The 18,732-nt window shown below is 50.5% G+C and overlaps 3 protein-coding genes across 4 annotated transcripts in view; 1 reads left to right on the top strand and 2 right to left on the bottom strand.

The window, feature by feature from the left end:
- The window catches only part of ZAN (zonadhesin), a 71,298-nt gene extending 61,872 nt beyond the window's left edge, over positions 1–9,426 (bottom strand). Inside the window, exons 1-3 of the mRNA XM_080977483.1 lie at positions 8,812–9,426; positions 3,141–3,193; positions 2,040–2,186 (exon numbers count right to left, since the gene is read on the bottom strand). Coding sequence (XP_080833609.1) covers positions 2,040–2,186; positions 3,141–3,193; positions 8,812–8,903 — 292 coding nt within the window. The 5' untranslated portion in view covers positions 8,904–9,426. The remainder of the gene's footprint in view (positions 1–2,039; positions 2,187–3,140; positions 3,194–8,811) is intronic.
- Positions 9,427–11,648: 2,222 nt separating this feature from the next.
- On the bottom strand, positions 11,649–18,303 carry MEI4 (meiotic double-stranded break formation protein 4; the record flags this gene model as incomplete). Its single annotated transcript, XM_080977482.1, has 3 exons — positions 11,649–13,137; positions 16,889–16,965; positions 18,214–18,303. 3 exons carry the CDS (start codon positions 18,301–18,303, stop codon positions 11,748–11,750), a joined length of 1,557 nt encoding a protein of 518 aa, XP_080833608.1. The 3' UTR covers positions 11,649–11,747.
- The window catches only part of GIGYF1 (GRB10 interacting GYF protein 1), a 49,018-nt gene continuing 44,462 nt past the window's right edge, over positions 14,177–18,732 (top strand). Inside the window, exon 1 of one of the 2 annotated variants that reach the window (XM_080979658.1) lies at positions 14,177–14,336. The gene's annotated coding sequence lies outside the window, so the exon portion shown is untranslated. The remainder of the gene's footprint in view (positions 14,337–18,732) is intronic. The other variant, XM_080979659.1, reaches the window with a different exon arrangement.

Here is an 18,732-nt window from a genome sequence, read left to right as displayed (position 1 = left end):
TGTCCGTGTTTACTTGGTACATTTATGAACATTTATGACACATATAAGACCTTAAAATTCTCACAACATGAGGGCAGAATGCTGGACTTGATGGACTTCGGTCCCATCCAGTAGCATCCTTCTTATTTCCTTAAGATCTTAATCATACATTGCTGGAAGGAAGATTTCGTCATCTCTGCCCTGAACCTTCCATTTTATTGATCCTGAGTTCCGGGGTTATGAAAGGAGGAAAACCTCTGTCCACTCTGTCCTGTTCTCACAGTGGCCGACCAGATGCCTCAATAGGGAAACCCACAGGCAGGATTCGAACACAAGAGCCTCTCTCCCCTCCTGTGGTTTGAAGCAAGTGGGATTCAGATTTTATCCTTCTCCTGGGGACGGTTCTGCAGCCTCCAGCCTCAAAGCAGGCCAGGCCTTCCTCTGGAGCAGGGGGCTTTGGAAAGATATCCTCCACCAGGGCAGGGCCTTCTCAGTGATGGCTCCGACTTGGTGGAATGCTCTGTCCGATGAGACCAGGGCCCTGCAGGATTTAACTTCCTTCCACAGGGCCTGTAAGACAGAGCTATTCCGCCTGGCTTTCAATTTGAACCTGGCCTGATCTTTTATTCCCCTTCCTTCCCTCCCCCTCCCCTTTTTGTGAAGATTGCCTGCTCTGGGGTCCCACAGCTAATTCTCCCCTGGTCTCCTCACTGGCCCAAATAGGACTAATTTAGCCAGCTAGCCCTGGTGATCATCTAATGTTTATTGGATGGATTTCCCCCCTAAATTGATTCTTGATTTTATTGTTATTTACGCTTCATATCGTATTTTATGCTTTTTTTATAGCATCAATTAAGTGTTTTAAATTTGTTGTTAGCCACCCTGAGCCCGGTTTCCTGAACCGGGAAGGGCGGGGTATAAATAAAAAAATATTATTATTATTGCTCTGTTATAAGAAAAAAACTGCTCCTTTGTCCCTTATGGGGTACCCAAGCGCCCTTATATAGGTTCCCTATCGGTAGGAGAAAATAACAGAGGCCAACCAGAGAATATTGAGAAGCAAAGTGGCTAGTAAGCCTGATCTTTATTAAATTGTTGCAACAGGGTCCCCCACGCACCCCACACAGGGAGGGGGGAGAGGAACCCAGAAAAATGGTGCGCAAGGCCTTATATAGACTTTTGAAACTGCCTCCCCTGTAGCTCAAGACCACCCCCAGAAACATCATACGTACATCGCAGAAAGCGGTGGTCCCCGGCAGAAATGTGGGTGTGTTGCTTCTCTCCTGTCTGCCAGGATACCTGATAATGCCTTATCAATTGCCTTTTCTGGGTAGCCTGGCCGTTCCTCTGAGATGGTGAATACTTAGTTCCTGATATTCATAGCGTGCTCCACTTAACAGATACTTGCCAGACTGTATTTGAAAAGGGAGGTGTAAGCCCCAAAGCCCATTGGAAAGCTTTCCCCATTTCCTTCCTCCTTGCAGAGAAGTATTTGAGGTCAATTTGGGAGAGTCAAAATGGCTTCGGGATTGTTCTCCTGTACTAGGACTCATGTACCTACGGGACCGCCTCTCCTGGTATGCCCCGCGGAGGACCTTAAGGTCCAGAAATGACAACACCTTGGAGGTCCCAAGTCGCAAGGTGGTTAGATTGGTCTCAACTAGGGCCAGGGCCTTTTCAGTACTGGCCCCGACTTGGTGGAACGCTCTGTCACAAGAGACAAGGGCCCTGCGGGACTTGACATCTTTCCGCAGGGCCTGCAAGACAGAGCTGTTCCGCCTGGCCTTTGGTTTGGACTCAGTCTGACCCTTATGTTTCCCTCCTCTTTTATGGTCTGGATTTATCAGCTACCGGTACTTTAAAATGAGGCTGCATTTTAAATTACATTTTAACCTGTATTTTAAATTGGTTCCCCACCCCTTATGTTTTTATTGTGATTTTGTTGGTGTTAGCTGCCCTGAGCCCGGCTCTGGCCGGGGAGGGTGGGGTATAAATAAAAAATTATTTATTATTATTATTATTATTATTATTATTATTATTATTAAATTCTTATAACGTACTCCGTTCGGGGACCCCTCCTGGCGGTCCAGGGCTTTCCCCGGGCTTCTTCCCCTCTCCTCGAATCCAGTCCCCGCTGTCATCCTTAGGCTGGGTCCAGTCACAGAACGGGCTGCCGGCGTCATCGAAGTCGCAGCTGGCGAGGGCGGCTGAGTGGAAAGAGAGGAGGCAAGCATAAGGGGCGGCAGCAGCTGCAGGATCCGCACAGGCACCAAGGCCAAACTTCTGCACGACTCCTGCGCTGCGAGGGGCTGGACTAGATGGCCTTTGGGGGGTCCCTTCCAACTCCGCGGTTGCGAAGGTTCAACACCTTCTGCAGGCTGTCTGTCCCGGAAGTCCGGGGTGGGGAATGGCGTCGGCAGGGGCATGCAAGCGATGGGGACGCTCTGCACGTGCTCTAGATCAGTTTGGCGGAGTGTGGGCCACGTGCATTGCCTGCGTGGGGATTCCCAGCCTTACCGGATCCCATCCCAAAGGATAAATCAACATGGTGCTCATTAGCCAAGAGATTCCCGAAATGCTAACGCCGTTGATAGCTTCACCCAGAAAAGTCCTCCTTTGCAGATAGTGGGGTCCAAACTTTTTTCAAAGAGGGCCAGATTTGATGAAGTGAAGGGCCGTGGGTTGTTGACCTTTTTTTAGGATTGAAGTTTGTTGTGTACTGAGTTGAATAGGATCCAGAATGCAGCAGTCTGATTGGTCCGCAGGAGCCACCCAATCCAACGCTAGGTGGAAGTGGATCCGCAACCTGATTGGCCTACAGGAGAATCCCGGAACTAACCAATCACATGGGGCCCATTGTCTAAATAATGTATATAAAGCAGACATTTTGGGGGAACTTCCATTCCTCACTACTATGAGCTGAATCAAGAGCATGAAATCCACACTCGACTCCAAGTATATTTCAAAGTTGTTGACCTTTTTTTAGGGTTGAAGTTGCTGAGGTTTTTTTTCAGTATTTTACCCCAGGATTAGGCCCCCAAAACGGACTTTGGACATGCCTGAGCTTTATATAAGAGTTATATGAGAGAGGCCGTTATATGAGAGAGGGCAGGGCAGGGGAGCCTTCTAGGTTTGTCCGGGAAGCAGTTGTCGTCACTTACATTTTGCTGCGAAAGGCTTTGGTGGTAGCTCAGCCCCAAGGAACTGATTTGCCCTGAAACAGAGGAATGAAGAGTTAAAAGGGTAATAACCCCATAACCCTTAAATGCTTCTCAGGTCCCTTCCACAAAAGCAGCCTGAAGATGTCGACCCAGCGGGCTGCAGCTGCAGAAAAGGAGAATTACACACCAGGGATAATTAGGGGAGGAACTGAAAATAAAATTGCTGATATCCTAATGCTTTTAAAGCACACTTGGAATACTGCGTGCCGTTCTTTTAAGGTAAAGGTAAAGGGACCCCTGACCATTAGGTCCAGTCGCGGCCGACTCTGGGGTTGCGGCGCTCATCTCGCTTTACTGGCCAAGGGAGCCGGCGTACAGCTTCTGGGTCATGTGGCCAGCAGGACTAAGCCGCTTCTGGCGAACCAGAGCAGCGCACGGAAACGCCCTTTACCTTCCCACTGGGGCGGTACCTATTTATCTACTTGCACTTTGACATGCTTTCGAACTGCTAGGTTGGCAGGATCAGGGACCGAGCAACGGGAGCTCACCCTGGGCTGCATCAATAGGAGTATAGCATCTAGATCAAGGGAAGTAATAGTGCCACTGTATTCTGCTCTGGTCAGACCTCACCTGGAGTACTGTGTCCAGTTCTGGGCACCACAGTTCAAGAAGGACATTGACAAACTGGAATGTGTCCAGAGGAGGGCAACCAAAATGGTCAAAGGCCTGGAAACGATGCCTTATGAGGAACGGCTAAGGGAGCTGGGCATGTTTAGCCTGGAGAAGAGGAGGTTAAGGGGTGATATGATAGCCATGTTCAAATATATAAAAGGATGTCACATAGAGGAGGGAGAAAGGTTGTTTTCTGCTGCTCCAGAGAAGCGGACACGGAGCAATGGATCCAAACTACAAGAAAGAAGATTCCACCTAAACATTAGGAAGAACTTCCTGACAGTAAGAGCTGTTCAACAGTGGAATTTGCTGCCAAGGAGTGTGGTGGAGTCTCCTTCCTAGGAGGTCTTTAAGCAGAGGCTTGACAACCATATGTCAGGAGTGCTCTGATGGTGTTTCCTGCTTGGCAGGGGGTTGGACTCGATGGCCCTTGTGGTCTCTTCCAACTCTATGATTCTATGATTCCATCACGGGGATTCGAACCGCCGACCTTCCGATCGGCAAGTCCTAGGCTCTGTGGTTTTACCCACAGCGCCTCTCACAGGGATAGCCAGCAATTTAGATGGCCTTCAAAGAGGACTAGACAAATTCATGGGGGACCAAGTCTATGGATGGCTACCGCTAGCCACGATGGCTATGCCCTGACTCCACGGCCAGAGGCTTCTGAACGCCCCTTGCTGGAAGACACGGGACAGGAGAGTGTTGCTCTTGTGCTTGCTGGTTCCCCATTGAGGCAACTGGTTGGACCCTGTGAGAACAAGTTGATTTACTAGACGGTCCTAATGCAATGTACCGTATTAGCCCGAATATAAACCACACTTCTTCCCCCCAAATTCAGATCATGCAAAGTTAAAGTGTGGCTTATATTTGTGACCTTACGCCGCCGGCAAAGTGGCGCGGCTCCCTTCGTTGCAGGAAACAGGCCAGGAGCGCAGGGCAACGGTACCCGTCCCGTCCACAGCTCCCAAGCCTCCCCCAAGCCGCGGAATTTTAAAAGTGTGGCTTATTTGTGGGTGTGGCTTATATTCAGGCCAATACGGTATGTTCTCTTTTTCCCAATTTTTAAAAATTGATTTTCACAATATTATAAACAAACAAACACATAAAACAAACATGAATCATAACCTTATTAAAAATTACACTTATTAAATTTGTTAAGTGACTTCCTCGCTTCCCCTTGGTTGGATTTCATTGCATGTCCTTTTAACGGTTTTCCAAATCGTAGTTCTTAAAATAATTTAACTTAAACATTAACATCCTTAGATCTTCACATTATGAAATTAAACCTATTGATTCATCACTTAGCTTAAATAAAATCCTAAGCCAATTAAGTATCTGCAAGCTGTTTTCAGTTAGAATACAGTATGTTCTTACGTTGCATTATAGCGCAATGTTCCCCTCCCTGTGGCAGCAATGATTTGCACTGGGGAAGCATCACAGAACGATGACCGAAGAGAAACGCAGTGTGGATGGCCCAGGATAACTCTGCCGCTAAAGCACCATGATTGCATTGAGGGCATGTTGCAGAAAACACACATACACACAGAAGCCCTCCATCGTTTCACAGATCTCAACCCCTTGGGGACATGGCTGCTGTTCCTCCCCATCGTTACTCAGCACACTTCTCACCTGGTGACCCTGACTCTCCACCTGGGTCTTGCCTTGCTCAAAGTTCAAGGTGGGAGCAAACCAAAGGTTACTGTGAGGCCAATACTCTACAGGCTCAGAGCAGCCTAGTTGGACTAAGACATAGCAATAAAGTTCAAGGGCTTTCTTGGTAGTGGCACCCGCCCTGTGGAACGCCCTCCCACCAGATGTCAAAGAGAAGAACAACTACCAGACTTTTAGAAGACATCTGTAGGAAGCCCATTTAGGGAAGCTTTTAATGTTTGATGTATTGCGGTATTTTAATATTTTGTTGGAAGCCGCCCAGAGTGGCTGGGGAAACCCAGCCAGATGGGTGGGGTATACATACTAAATTATTATTATTATTATTATTATTATTATTATTATTATTAAACGGCAAAGCGATAAATACCAGAAAGTAATGGGCTAAGGTACAGTAAGTGCGGAGGGTGAGGAGGACTCGGTTAAGCGAAGAAGGTTTGCAGGAGCAGAGAGGCTGGGGACCAGGGCTTTGGGCTTCTCCAGGAATAAAAGAAAGAAGTCTGCTTGGTGCCATAGACTTGTGACAGGGCCTTTTCGGTTTGGTTCCCCATTTGTGGAATGCCCTCCCAGTTGAAGAGTATCTTGTCTCTCTCATTGCTCACTTTCAGGAGGAATTTTGAAACTTTCCTGTTTACCCAGATCTTTGAATGGCTGGAAGATTCTGAATTCAATGGGTTCTGGGTACCCCATTTAAAGAGGGATATTGACAAGGTGGAAATTGTGAAGAGAAGGGCAGACAAGCAGATGAAGGGTCTGGGAACCCAGCCTTGTGAGGAAAGGTTGAGGGAGATGGGTATATTTAGCCTGGAGAAGAGAGGACTGAGAGGGTAGCCCCCTTCAAAAATCTAAGGGGCTGTCCCATGGAAGATGGAGCAAGCTTGTTCTCTGCTGCTCCAGGGGGGAAACCTTGAACTAATGGATTCAAACCGAAAGAAAGGAGATTCCGACTAGACTTTCTGAGGGTTAAGAGCAGTTTGACAGTGGAATGGACTCCTTCAGGAGGCTGTCAACTTTCTTTCATTGGAAGTTTTCCAACAGAGGTTGGAAGTCCACCTGTCAGCTTGGATTCTTGGAGTATTGGCTGGGGGCTAATGGGACTCTTGAGAGTCCCATGGACTGCGAGAAGATCAAACCTCTCCATTCTGAAGGAGATCAGCCCTGAGTGCTCACTGGAAGGACAGATCCTGAAGCTGAGGCTCCAGTACTTTGGCCACCTCATGAGAAGAGAAGACTCCCTGGAAAAGACCCTGATGTTGGGAAAGATGGAGGGCAGAAGGAGAAGGGGACGACGGAGGACGAGATGGTGGGACAGTGTTCTTGAAGCTACCAGCATGAGTCTGACCAAACTGCGGGAGGCAGTGGAAGACAGGAGTGCCTGGCGTGCTCTGGTCCAGGGGGTCACGAAGAGGCGGACACGACTAAACGACTAAACAAGAACAACAACAATGGGACTTGGAGTCCAAATCGTCTGCGGTTCACCAGATCGGGGGGGGGGGGGGGCTGCATTATAGGAGAGGTTAAGGAGAAACTTCCAGAGAGCTTCGCGAGTTCTGGACCATCATATTTGCTGTGTGTGGTAGCAGAGGATGGTTGGTCGCCATTCCAGGCTTGCACACTAGGAATATTATTTGGCATGTCTGCAGGGTTGCCACGAAAATGCAGAGTGTGGTATCCTCTGAACATCCGCTTTCTGTTCGATCAACAAAGGGTCTCCCTTGTTGTGGGGAAAACCAACGCAATATGTTTACTTGCTCTTTACCCTTTTCTCCCTTTCCTGTCCCCGCACCCCAAAAATAGGGGGCTGGAAATCCTTTATGCGTCAAAAGAGCCTGCTGGTTCAGGCCAAAGGGAGCACATCTAGTCTAGCATCCTGTTCTCACAGTGGCCAACCAGGTAACCCAATGAGAACCCCGCAAACAGGATTCGAACACAAGAGCCCTCTCCCCTTCCTCAGGTTTCCAGCAACTAGTATTCAGAAGCAGGTGATGCCTCTGACTGTGGAGGAAGAGCTCATGGCTAGTAATAATAATAATAATAATAATAATAATAATAATAATTTTATATCCCGCCCTCCCCAGACGAAGCCGGGCTCAGAGCGGCTCACAGCAATAAAGTAACGCAGCATTCTAAAATCAATTCATTTTAAAATCAATTCAAAATCAAATTAATGGCAACCATTGGGCTAGAGTTCTATGAGGATTACCAAAGGAAGGGGTCAGACTGTGCCTTGGCCAAAGGCCTGGTGGAACAGCTCTGTCTTGCAGGCCCTGCAGAAAGATGTCAAGTCCCGCAGGGCCCTGGTCTCTTGTGACAGAGCATTCCACCAGATCGGGGCCACAGCTGAAAAAGCTCTAGCTCTGGTTGAGGCCAGCCTAACCTCTCTGTGGCCTGGGACCTTCAAGATGTTTTTGTTTGAAGACCGTAAGGTCCTCCGTGGGACATACCAGGAGAGGCGGTCCCGTAGGTACGAGGGTCCTAGGCCGTATAGGGCTTTAAAGGTCAAAACCAGCACCTTGAACCCAACCCTGTACTCCACCGGGAGCCAGTGCAGCTGGAAAAGCACCGGGTGAATGTGATCCCGCAGTGAGAACCCCATAAGGAGTCTCGCCGCGGCATTCTGCACCTGCTGGAGTTTCTGGGTCAGTCTCAAGGGAAGCCCCACGTAGAGCGAGTTACAATAATCAAGTCTGGAGGTGACCGTCGCGTGGATCACTGTGGCGAGGTCAGGGCGAGAGAGGTAGTAGCCACGGATAGTCCTCTCCTCCTCTGTCAATTTGTCCCATCCTCTTTTAAAGCCATCTAGACTGGTGACCTTCTATTACTGTGTTCTATTATTTTTCAGTGAAAGTTGGACCCTAAAGAAGGCTGATCGCCAAAGAATTGATGCTTTTGAATTCTGGTACTGGAGGAGACTCTTGAGAGTCCCATGGACTGCAAGAAGATCCAACCTCTCCATTCTGAAGGAAATCAGCCCTGGGTGCTCACTGGAAGGACAGATCCTGAAGCTGAGGCTCCAAGACTTTGGCCACCTCATGAGAAGAGAAGACTCCCTGGAAAAGACCCTGATGTTGGGAAAGATGGAGGGCCCAAGGAGAAGGGGACGACGGAGGACGAGATGGTGGGACAGTGTTCTCGAAGCTACCAGCATGAGTTTGACCAAACTGCGGGAGGCAGTGGAAGACAGGAGGGCCTGGCGTGCTCTGGTCCAGGGGGCCACGAAGAGTCGGACACGACTAAACGACTAAACAACAACAATTATTTTCCAGTAACCAAAAGCCGATCCCAGCAGCTCTATCTCCACATTCCTGCTCCCTTCCACACCGCCTCTCACCTGAACGATTCGCCTCTTGTTTGGCATCCTACAGCAATGCCCTCGAGTACCAGGAGCAACGTCAGGAGGTGCCCGGCTGTCTCCGTGCCCATCCTGTGGGATGCTGGAGCAATCAGGCCGGTGGAAGTGCAACAACCCGTTGATATATCATCTCAGCTCCCCTCCCCATGGGGCAGAGAGCAACAGGAATCACATCCCACAGAGTACCTTTGCCCCGACCATGATGATTAAACGTGTACCTCTGTTAGCCAGCCCCACCCTGCCCCACCTCCGAAGAGAGCTGTCCATCCACACTTTAAGTCCCGAGTTTCCGTGTGGGGTGGCAACGATCTGGAGGAGAGTGGGCAGGCAGAGATTTTGTGGCACGGGGAAATCTAAGGCAGTAAAACTCTACAATTCAATGGTTCTATCTGCTCCGTATCCTAAACTGCTCACATTTGCAGATCTCGCCACCAGGATTCTATGCCAGATTGTGCCACACACACGATTGATGGGATGAAGCAAATGAAAGCTCAACATCTTAATCTCAGGATCATGTTCGGTTCGAGCCCCACGCAGGACAAAAGAATCCTCAATTGCAGGGGGTTGGACTCAATGACCCTCGTGGTCCGTTCCAGTGCTACAATTCTAGGGGGTGGGAGATGAGATAACAAAAATCTAATGTCACCCCCTAGAAAGAATTTAATGCACAGAATAGGGGGCCTTCATTTGCAGAGTTTTGCTGACGTGCGAACACTTGAGAGCAGCAACACAGCCTATGTTTAAAGCACCCCTCCAATAATCCTGGGATCTCAGTTTGGTTAAGGGTGCTGGGAACGGTAGCTCTGTGAGGATTAAGCTACAGTTCCCAGGATTCTGTGTGTGTGTGCTTTAAACAGAGTGTATAAGGGACACGGGTGGCGCTAGGACTTGTCGATCAGAAGGTTGGCGGTTCGAATCCCCGCAACGGGGTGAGTTCTCGTTGCTCGGTCCCTGCTCCTGCCAACCTAGCAGTTCGAAAGCACGTCAAAGTGCAAGTAGATAAATAGGTACCACTCCAGTGGGAAGGTAAATGGCGTTTCTGTGTGCTGCTCTGGTTCGCCAGAAGCGGCTTAGTCATGCTGGCCACATGACCCAGAAGCTGTACGCCGGCTCCCTCGGCCTGTAAAGCGAGATGAGCGCTGTAACCCCAGAGTTGGTCACGACTGGACCTAATGGTCAGGGGTCCTCTTTACCCCTTTACGCAGGCATATATTGAAAAGCAGGGGAACATTGCAAGGCACTGCAAAACCTCCCAGCCTTTCATCGAGTGCTAATGTGTTTAGACTCAGAGCTGGGCAGAGCATGGTGGCAGCGATACCTTCCAAGTTTCTTGCGTGCCAAGGATGTGTCACGGTGACTGAACCTTGGGATGGATCCAAGGGAACCCTTTGCCATCGTCACCAACAGATAAGAGATAGAGAACATCATCTTGGGGCAACCACCCATAATAAATTAGGTTGGGCCGATAAACAAATTGCAACACATTGCTGTTTCCATGACTGCCTGGATTCCTTCTTGGGACATCTAGCTAGGGCAGCGGACAGCCTTGCCTCCCTGCAGTGCAAGAGTCATCCCTGAAAAGCAGCAACTCCCTGCACCGTCGGCTGGTTTTGGTTCTGCCACTCCTTGGATCAAGGGTGGGCATCCAGATCTTGCTAGACTACAACTCCCATCAAAAATACTGGCTGGGTATGTTAGTTGTGGCCCAAAACAGCCAGGGAGACCATTGCACTGGACTAAAATACACTTTTTTTGGTCTTGCACTCTGTGTGAATCAGCTGGCTCACCCCAGAATGTCAAATGGCAATCATTTTTTGGTCTCGTGTTCTTGCCTGAGTCAGCTGCTTCCCACGAGAGCTCAGGACCAAAAAAAATGAGCGTACCTATTTTGATCAGTGGGATGTTGGCAGGTATAGTCCTTTGACTGTTCGCCAAGCCCACTTCCCTTCATTTCTCTTCTTTCTGGTTCAGGTCCTGCTTGTGGGTTTCTCACAGGGTCATCTGGCTGGCCACTGTGAGAACAGGATGCTGAGATAATTGGGCCGCCCTTTTGCCCGATTCAGCTGCTGCTGCTGCTGCTGGGGTTCTTCTTGTGTTCATACCTTGCTTTCTCCTCTGTCTTTCCAAGAGATTTGTCACAGAGAGCTGGACCATAAAGAAGGCTGATCGCCGAAGAATGGATGCTTTTGAGTTATGGTGCTGGAGGAGACTCTGGAGAGTCCCATGGACTGCAAGAAGATCCAACCTCTCCATTCTGAAGGAAATCAGCCCTGAGTGCTCACTGGAAGGACAGATCCTGAAGCTGAGGCTCCAAGACTTTGGCCACCTCATGAGCAGAGAAGACTCCCTGGAAAAGACCCTGATGTTGGGAAAGATGGAGGGCACAAGGAGAAGGGGCGAAGGAGGACAAGATGGTTGGATAGTGTTCTCGAAGCTACCAGCATGAGTTTGACCAAACTGCGGGAGTCAGTAGAAGACAGGAGTGCCTGGCGTGCTCTGGTCCAGGGGGTCACGAAGAGGCGGACATGACTAAACAACAACAGACTGGAACAAACATCAGAACGTCTCTTTTCAAACACTTGTATGCTGCCTTTTTCCAGCACGTTCAAAAGCGGGTTTACGGCAACAGAATGGAAAGCTGAATCAAAATAAAACCACAGCTCATGCGTCCATCAAATGTTTATTACGGTCAACCGGCCATTGAAGGAGTACAAAATATTTTTTTTAAAATACAAAATTGTAAGAACAAAAGGTGAAAAGCTGGGAACGAACAAAGTTAAAAACCCTGCAGTCATGGACTTTATTTATTTAATCTGTAATCCCCATGCTCTTTATGATGGCGATCTCATTTCCTTTCGGTGGCGGACATGGCTCAGTCCCTGCTAGCCTCATTTTCCAGGCTCAGTCATGAACTGCTATATAGCAGGCCAGCTTCTTCCACCAGCCTGAGTGTGTGCCACATTCAAAAGAGTGCCTAGTCGCCATAAATATATACAGAACAAGGGAAATTCGTCGCAGAGGTGAAAAATGGCTTGGTCAAGCTTCTGTAGAAACATCTTCTTCTCTTCCTCGTCGCAGCCTGAAGGGGCAGCAGCATTTTCCTCCTCTGTCCCTATTTCCAGAAGCTGTTCCAAAGCTCTACACAGAAAGAAAATATTTTCATATCGTGTGTCGCGCCCAGCTTGAATCTCATCGGCGTGCTGCAACTCATCAGCAAATCGGCTGACTTCTCTGAAGAGCAGGAATATTGTGTGCCTCCTCAATCTTTTGCATTGTCCGATCGAAACAAGGGCATGCGATATAGACTCCTGAACCTGAAATCTGTTGAGGTGGCTACTGTTCAATACAACGTCTATGAGTCCTTCCACAGAGTCTTCCAGCTTCTTAAGACACTTCCCCAAAATCTGTCGAGCTACATCAGCATCGCTTAATAACTCGGTTATGACGGCACAAACTGCCCGAGTCATAAAATCTGAGAAGGGCACTTCGGGGAAACTATAGGCAGCGACCAGGCCATCGAGCAACCGAGAGAAAGAATCAGATATTGCGGAAGAATCCCTTCCGAGTTTTCCCAAGTCTGTTTTTAGACCTCCATGCACCGCCAGTTGCTTGAGCTCAAGGAAACGTCGTAGGAACTGTATGTGAGGAACCAAAGACTTGCTTGGGCTGGCATGGGAGGAAGCCAACATGGACAATACGGATGAAGTGTCGGACGCAGGACCGCGCTCGCTGTGGCTGAAGGAAACTGAGGCATCTTGTGTGTCCACCAGGTCGTCGTTTGAGACGCTGCACCCGGAATCTTCCAAATGGCCGGATCGATCATCCGCACGGACAAGGGCCAGAGCTTCATTGCTGGCGACGGCTGGATCCCTGTTCTCCAAACCAAACCCCGGGTAAACTTTGCTCAGGAGGAGCTGCTGCCTCAGGCGAACCACTTCCGCTTCCAAAGCTTCCACTCGCGATTTCTCCCGGGGATCCTTTCCGGACACTATCCTGGCTAGGTGCTCCGCGTGCTCCTTGCCGCTTACGCCGGGCGGCTTCGAACGCAAGACCGCCAGGGCCAGGGCCAGGCGGGAGGCTTCCAGGAACCACGCTGCGCCTCCGCCATCTTCCGTCCCCAAAAGCGGAGGCCCCGGGGTCCGGCCTGAAGTGGGGGTCAGTCGCCATAATCCAGCCCCCAGGCGATCCTGGCCTCGTCGGTCAGAAGGCCCAAGGCCGCCGCCGGAGAGCGCCAGGGTCGCCCGAGGCAGAGATGTCCCCAAAAGAAAAAGGCCCTTTTTAGAGAATTGTTTTCTAATTTTCCACCTTGGTTATATGTATTTTCTTTTTCCTTTGTTGTCAATATGTACGTTTTCTAACTTGTACTTAATAAAAATTATTTGTTAATTATTTTTTTTTAAAAGGCCCTTTTTCTGCACAAACGCATATGAACAAGGACTTCTTGCTTCTTAAACTGCGTGGCTTTAACGGCCGGTATTAATTGTACTTTTTAGGGCGCGTGTGCATGTATGTGCAAAAAAACATTTATACAGCATATATATATTTATCTTTACATGTTATATATTGATATATATGATATATAAATCTATATAAGGTACATATGGACGTATTTAGATCTCTATATAAATACCTGTGGGCACATACACAGGTTTTTTATTACTATTCTTTTTTTCCAGATTGGGGCCATTACCCGCGGCCTTTGGAGCCTCCCTTTTCTCTGGCTCCCCCGGGGCTATTTATACCGCGCCCTTGAGAGGCGCCTCAGGGTGGGGCCTACAAGGCCCCGGAGCGGGAAGCGCCTCAGGGACACGTGACTTCGACAAAAAAAGGAACAGGCCCCGCCTCCCGTTGGGGGAGTTTTTTTAAAACTCTTTTCTCTTCGCGGGCGTCATTTTTTCGGCGTGACGGCGTCAGAGCGAAGCGCATGACGTCATCGCCGCAGCCAGGTTCGCCGAGGGGGCGGGAAAAAAAAAGGCGCTTCGGGCGCGCGCGTGTGTCACGTGATACGTCTCGACGTAGGAGCGTTTCCCTCGGGGGGGGGGCTGCTCCGGCTTCGGCCTTGGTCACGTGACGCCGAGGCGCGGCGCCGGCCTCTCTCTCCTGCAACGCTCGAGGGGAGTCGGGTAAGCGCGCGCGTGCGCACAAGGGACGGACTCCGGACACGTGACAAGCGTGAAAGGGGGAAACGGGACGCCGGGCGCTCACGTACGGAGGCGCGACTGCGCCTGCGCGACGCCTCGGTTTTTTTTGTTTTTTTTTAACCTCCTCTACCCGCCTTTCCCCCGCCACGTGACCTCCCCTCCTCCCCGACCTGCCTTTGGGCGCCCGCGTCACGTGACCGGGAGGAGGGCGGCCATCTTGGTTACAAACACAAACAAGCGGCGAGAGGAGGAAGGAGAGCGAGAGAAGCGGAGCCGTAGACGCCGCTGCGGCCTCCTCCTCTTTCCCCTCTCCCGTCCCCCCCTCTCCTCCTCCTCCACCCCGCGCGCGCGGAGCAGTTGCGGGTAAGAGACGCCGAGGGGCCGCCCCCCTCCTCCCCCCGTCGCCATGGGAACCGGGGAGCCCCCACCCCCCTCCTCCCTCGGGGCCCCGCCCTCCCCCGTCGCCATGGAGAGGGGCTCCCCCCTTCGCAACACCCCCCAGCACACACACGCGCCGCCGAGGGAGAGCCAGGGCCCCGCCCCCTCCGGCGCCTGCGGTGCCCGGGCCGCCCCTCCCCCCTCTCCTGCGGAGGCGCCTCATGGAGACGCAGGGGACCCCCCCCCCATAAAAAAGTGCCGGGCGTCAGCGCTTTGCTCCGTCCTGGGAGCCTTTGCATTGCGCCTCCCGTTCCCTTGCACGCCCTTCCTTTTTTAAAAAAACGGGGGCCCCCCTCTGCTGCAGCCCCGGACCCCCCTCGCTCTCGTGCATGGCGGCGGAGGTCGTCCTCTTGCGTGTGCATGCAAAGCCCCGATGCCTCTTGCTCTCGCTGCTGCTGCAAAAAAAGCCCAGCCCAACCCATTATTCGCCTTGCATCCCTGATTGCATTGTGCCCTTGCCGCGCTCGCCCTGCGGAGGCCCGTGGCACGTTTTTGCAAGCAGGGGGGAAGCCTCTGGGGCAGGACGGACTTGAGACTCCCCCCACCTGCCCCGGCTCCCCCTAGGGCTCTCCCGCGCGGCTCGCCCTGTGGTTCCCCGGTGCCCGTGCAAAGGAAGGGTGCGGGGTGGCTCCGGCGCCCCTGAAGGCTTTGCCGCTTCGCCACTCCCCTCCTGTCATGCTTGCGGAGACCTCGAAATGACGCGGGCTGCGAGAGGATTGCCGTGGTTCCCTGCAACGCTCCCTGTTCCTTAGGAAGAGATTTGGGGGGCGCGTGTGCGCGCGCAGATCCGAGAGATCCGCAGTTCGGTGGAGTTCCAAGTTCAGTGTTGGGACAGGATCCTGTAAGGTCACCAGCCTGCAGAAAGCTATTGCATGACAGACAAACGCTTCTTGGGCAAGGCAGAGTGAAGATAGATTACTGTGGCATTCTCTTGCTAAATGACCCGTAATAATTTGCATCCACAAACTCCACTTCCAAAATGCCTTTGAGAAGCCGAGTGTGATATGTGGGGTTTGGGGAGTCCTGGTTTCCTTTCCTTTCTTTAAGTCTCCTCCTCAAATATTATTCCCTTCCTGCCTGTTGAGTTAGTTTTGATGCCACCTCCTTGTAAAGTTTGGGTGTCTAACTCGCACGTGGACATCTGTATATGGAAGTTGTCTGTAGCAGGGCACAATGTTTTGACCTGTGCGGCAACAGCTTCTGTTGCCTGGGCTGTGTGGCTGGTTTGCTGAAGAGAACCTCTGGCGGGAAAAGGTGATTATCTGCAACCCTGTAATGTGGTAGCAAAAAATTCCTTTAAGAGATTTTAAAAGGCAGTTTGGCAGTGGGGAGTTTCATGCCTACTGCCCAGTCTTTGATTACTTATTTGTGCAAACAGTCAATATAGAAATACTTCGCTCCCAGTATTACAGCCTTGGGACATACCCTGAATGCCACTGTACTTGGCAGTGGGTGGCTTGTGTGGAAGTCTTGCTTTCTGGCCAACAAGCTCTTGTTCTGCTATAAAGCCAGGGGCATCTGAAACAGATATGGCAGGACTGGAGTGTGTATGGCAGGGGTAGGCAACCTAAGGCCTGTGGGCTGGATGCGACCCAATCGCCTTCTCAGTTCGGCCCACGGATGGTCCGGGAATCAGCGTGTTTTTACATGAGTAGAATGTGTGCTATTATTTAAAATGCATCTTTGGATTATTTGTGGGGCATAGGAATTCGTTCATTCCCCCCCCCCAATATAGTCCAGCCCACCACATGGTCTGAAGGACCACGGCTGAAAAAGATTGCTGACCCCTTGTGTATGGTGTAGGCGACGCTTAGTTAGGCAGAGCAATGGTCTGACTCTGTATAAGGTGGCTTTCTATGCAAACCATCAGAGAGCAGATATATTTTGGAGATTTCTTACCTCTTGTGGGGAAATAAACAGAGAATAGATTTAGAAAGCTGTACAAAGTGCTGGAAGTGTTGAATAGATTCACCCATTGTTGGACCACAATGCAGCGGATGCAAAGATATTGGCTGGCCTGACTACAACAACTCACTTTCAACCTTCTGTGGTCTAAAAGGGAAAGGGAAAAGACGCTTGCTTTCTTTTTAAAGAAAAGCCTCTTCCTGCCTGGAGGTGGTGACTTGTTGACATGTCTGTTATTAGGTCGTGGTGGACACGTTTTGTGCAGTGTGCTATTAACCTGTGGAATTCATTGCTGCAGGGTATAGTAATTGCCGCCATGCTAGGTGGACTTACGTACGGTCATCAGCGGCAGTCACCACCCATTCCTCTACTGAGAAGCCGTTTTTCCCATTAGTAAATTTTGGTTTAGTTATTTTCATAATATTGTTGTTGGGATCTTGGCAGTTGTGTGATGTTCAAATAGTCTTCTGAAATGCGCAGTTGCGCCTGGCGGAGGACGACAGCTTGTGTTCCCTGGTGTTGTGTGGTGGCTCTCCGTTGCTTCTTCTGGAGTTGGTGCTTCGTTGGCCAACCTGGTCTGGTGGGGCTCTTCCATTCTTTGAATGGTGGGCAGCGTGAGGGTAGCGGGCAGACAGTTCTGAGGCCACATCTGCACAGAGGAAGGAGAGGAAAGTAAAACAGTTCTTTGAGTTGAGTTTTAGGCACTCGGGAGATGAGCTCACCAAGATACATCCTGGATTTCTAGTGTCTGTGATCGGAAGAAAAATATTTCCCCTGATGAAACCACACTTCATTAGGGGTCATGATTCATCAGATTGCCTTAGACACCACCACTTAATCCATTATTGTTCTGCAGCCACTAGTGGCCAGAACACACCTAGGGGGTGTGGTCCTGCATTGAGTTCACACAATTAACTGTGCAAACCCCTGGTTGTTTGAACTTGCAAAAGGGTGGCCAAAATGGCAAAAGGAACCAGAGTTTTGCAGCGCTGAAACAGCAAAGGCGCATGGAGTGCCTTTCACTCGGCTTATGCCCCCTCCTGTGTGGAGAGAGCTTGTTGCAGCTCTGGCGGCGGCCTTTGGGTTAGGCGCCTGCAATGCACTGTGCATAGTGTGGCCTAGGACCCACGTACCTATGGGACAGCCTCTCCTGGTACGCCCCGCGGAGAACCTTAAGGTCCACAAATGACAACATTTTGGAGGTCCTAAGTTACAAGGTGGTTAGATTGGTCTCAACAAGGGCCAGGGCCTTTTCAGTACTGGCCCCGACTTGGTGGAACGCTCTCTCACAAGAGACTAGGGCCCTGCGGGACTTGACATCTTTCCGCAGGACCTGCAAGACAGAGCTGTTCTGCCTGGCCTTTGGTTTGGACTCGGTCTGACCCTTATGTTTCCCCCCCCCTTACGGTCTTCATTTATCGGCTATTTTAAAATGAGGCTGCATTTTAAATTGCATTTTAACCTGTATTTTAAATTGCCCCCCCCCCCAATTATGTTTTTACTGAAATTTTATTGGTGTTAGCCGCTCTGAGCCCGGCTCTGGCCGGGGAGGGCAGGGTATTATTATTATTATTATTATTATTATTATTTTGAAGACTTCCCAGAAACAGCACCGAGTTCAAAACACAGCCACTTAAGGCTGCTAATTGGGACCTGGCACTGGCAACTTTTCTCAGTGAGGCTTCAGAAGCCCCACTGGCTTCTGGTGGTCTGTTTCAGAGCAATAGTGCCTCCCTTAAAGCCCTCCGTAGTTTGGGAATTGTAATACTGGAGGGTACGTCTGCTCCCACTTCAAATCTGGCCATGCACAGATCACCCTTCTCCAGGCACCCCATGAGCTAAAGCAGCCTTCCCCAACCAGGTGCCGTCAGGATGTTTTTGGCCTACAACTCCCTACAGCCTGAGCTAGCGAGGCCTGAGGATGCTGGCACTGCTGGCGGTTGTGGTCCAGAACAGCTGAAGGCGTCCAGTCGGTGAAAGTAGGCATAAGCGAACTCGGCCCTCCAGATGTTTTGGGACTACAACTCCCATCATCCCTAGCTAGCAGGACCACTGGTCAGGGATGATGGGAGTTGTAGTCTCAAAACATCTGGAGGGCTGGAGTTTGCCTATGCCTGATCTAAAGCAAGGCCTCCTTGTGGAGCTCTCTCGCCATGGAGCCTTGCTTCATGCTTCGGCTAATTAATACCCCTGCTATTTTGAACTGAAGGGTGGTGTGGCAAAGTTTTAAATAAAGTAAAACAACAACAACACATGGAGACTGTGGACAATCCTCTGGGGTTTTTTAGCTTTGTGTTGTGTCCTGGGCCCAAGCTCTCTTCCTGCACATAGGAAGGTCTTGTCCCAGCCGAAGCTCATATGTAAATTGCCTTGAGACGGTGGTTTAGAAGGTGATTAATAAATCATTGAGAATAAC

Source organism: Podarcis pityusensis (assembly GCF_964106645.2).
Source record: "Podarcis pityusensis genome assembly, chromosome: 13".
Classification (NCBI taxonomy): Eukaryota; Metazoa; Chordata; class Lepidosauria; order Squamata; family Lacertidae; genus Podarcis; species Podarcis pityusensis.
Note: the sequence above shows the minus strand (reverse complement) of the source record. Positions and strands in the feature narration are given on the sequence as shown.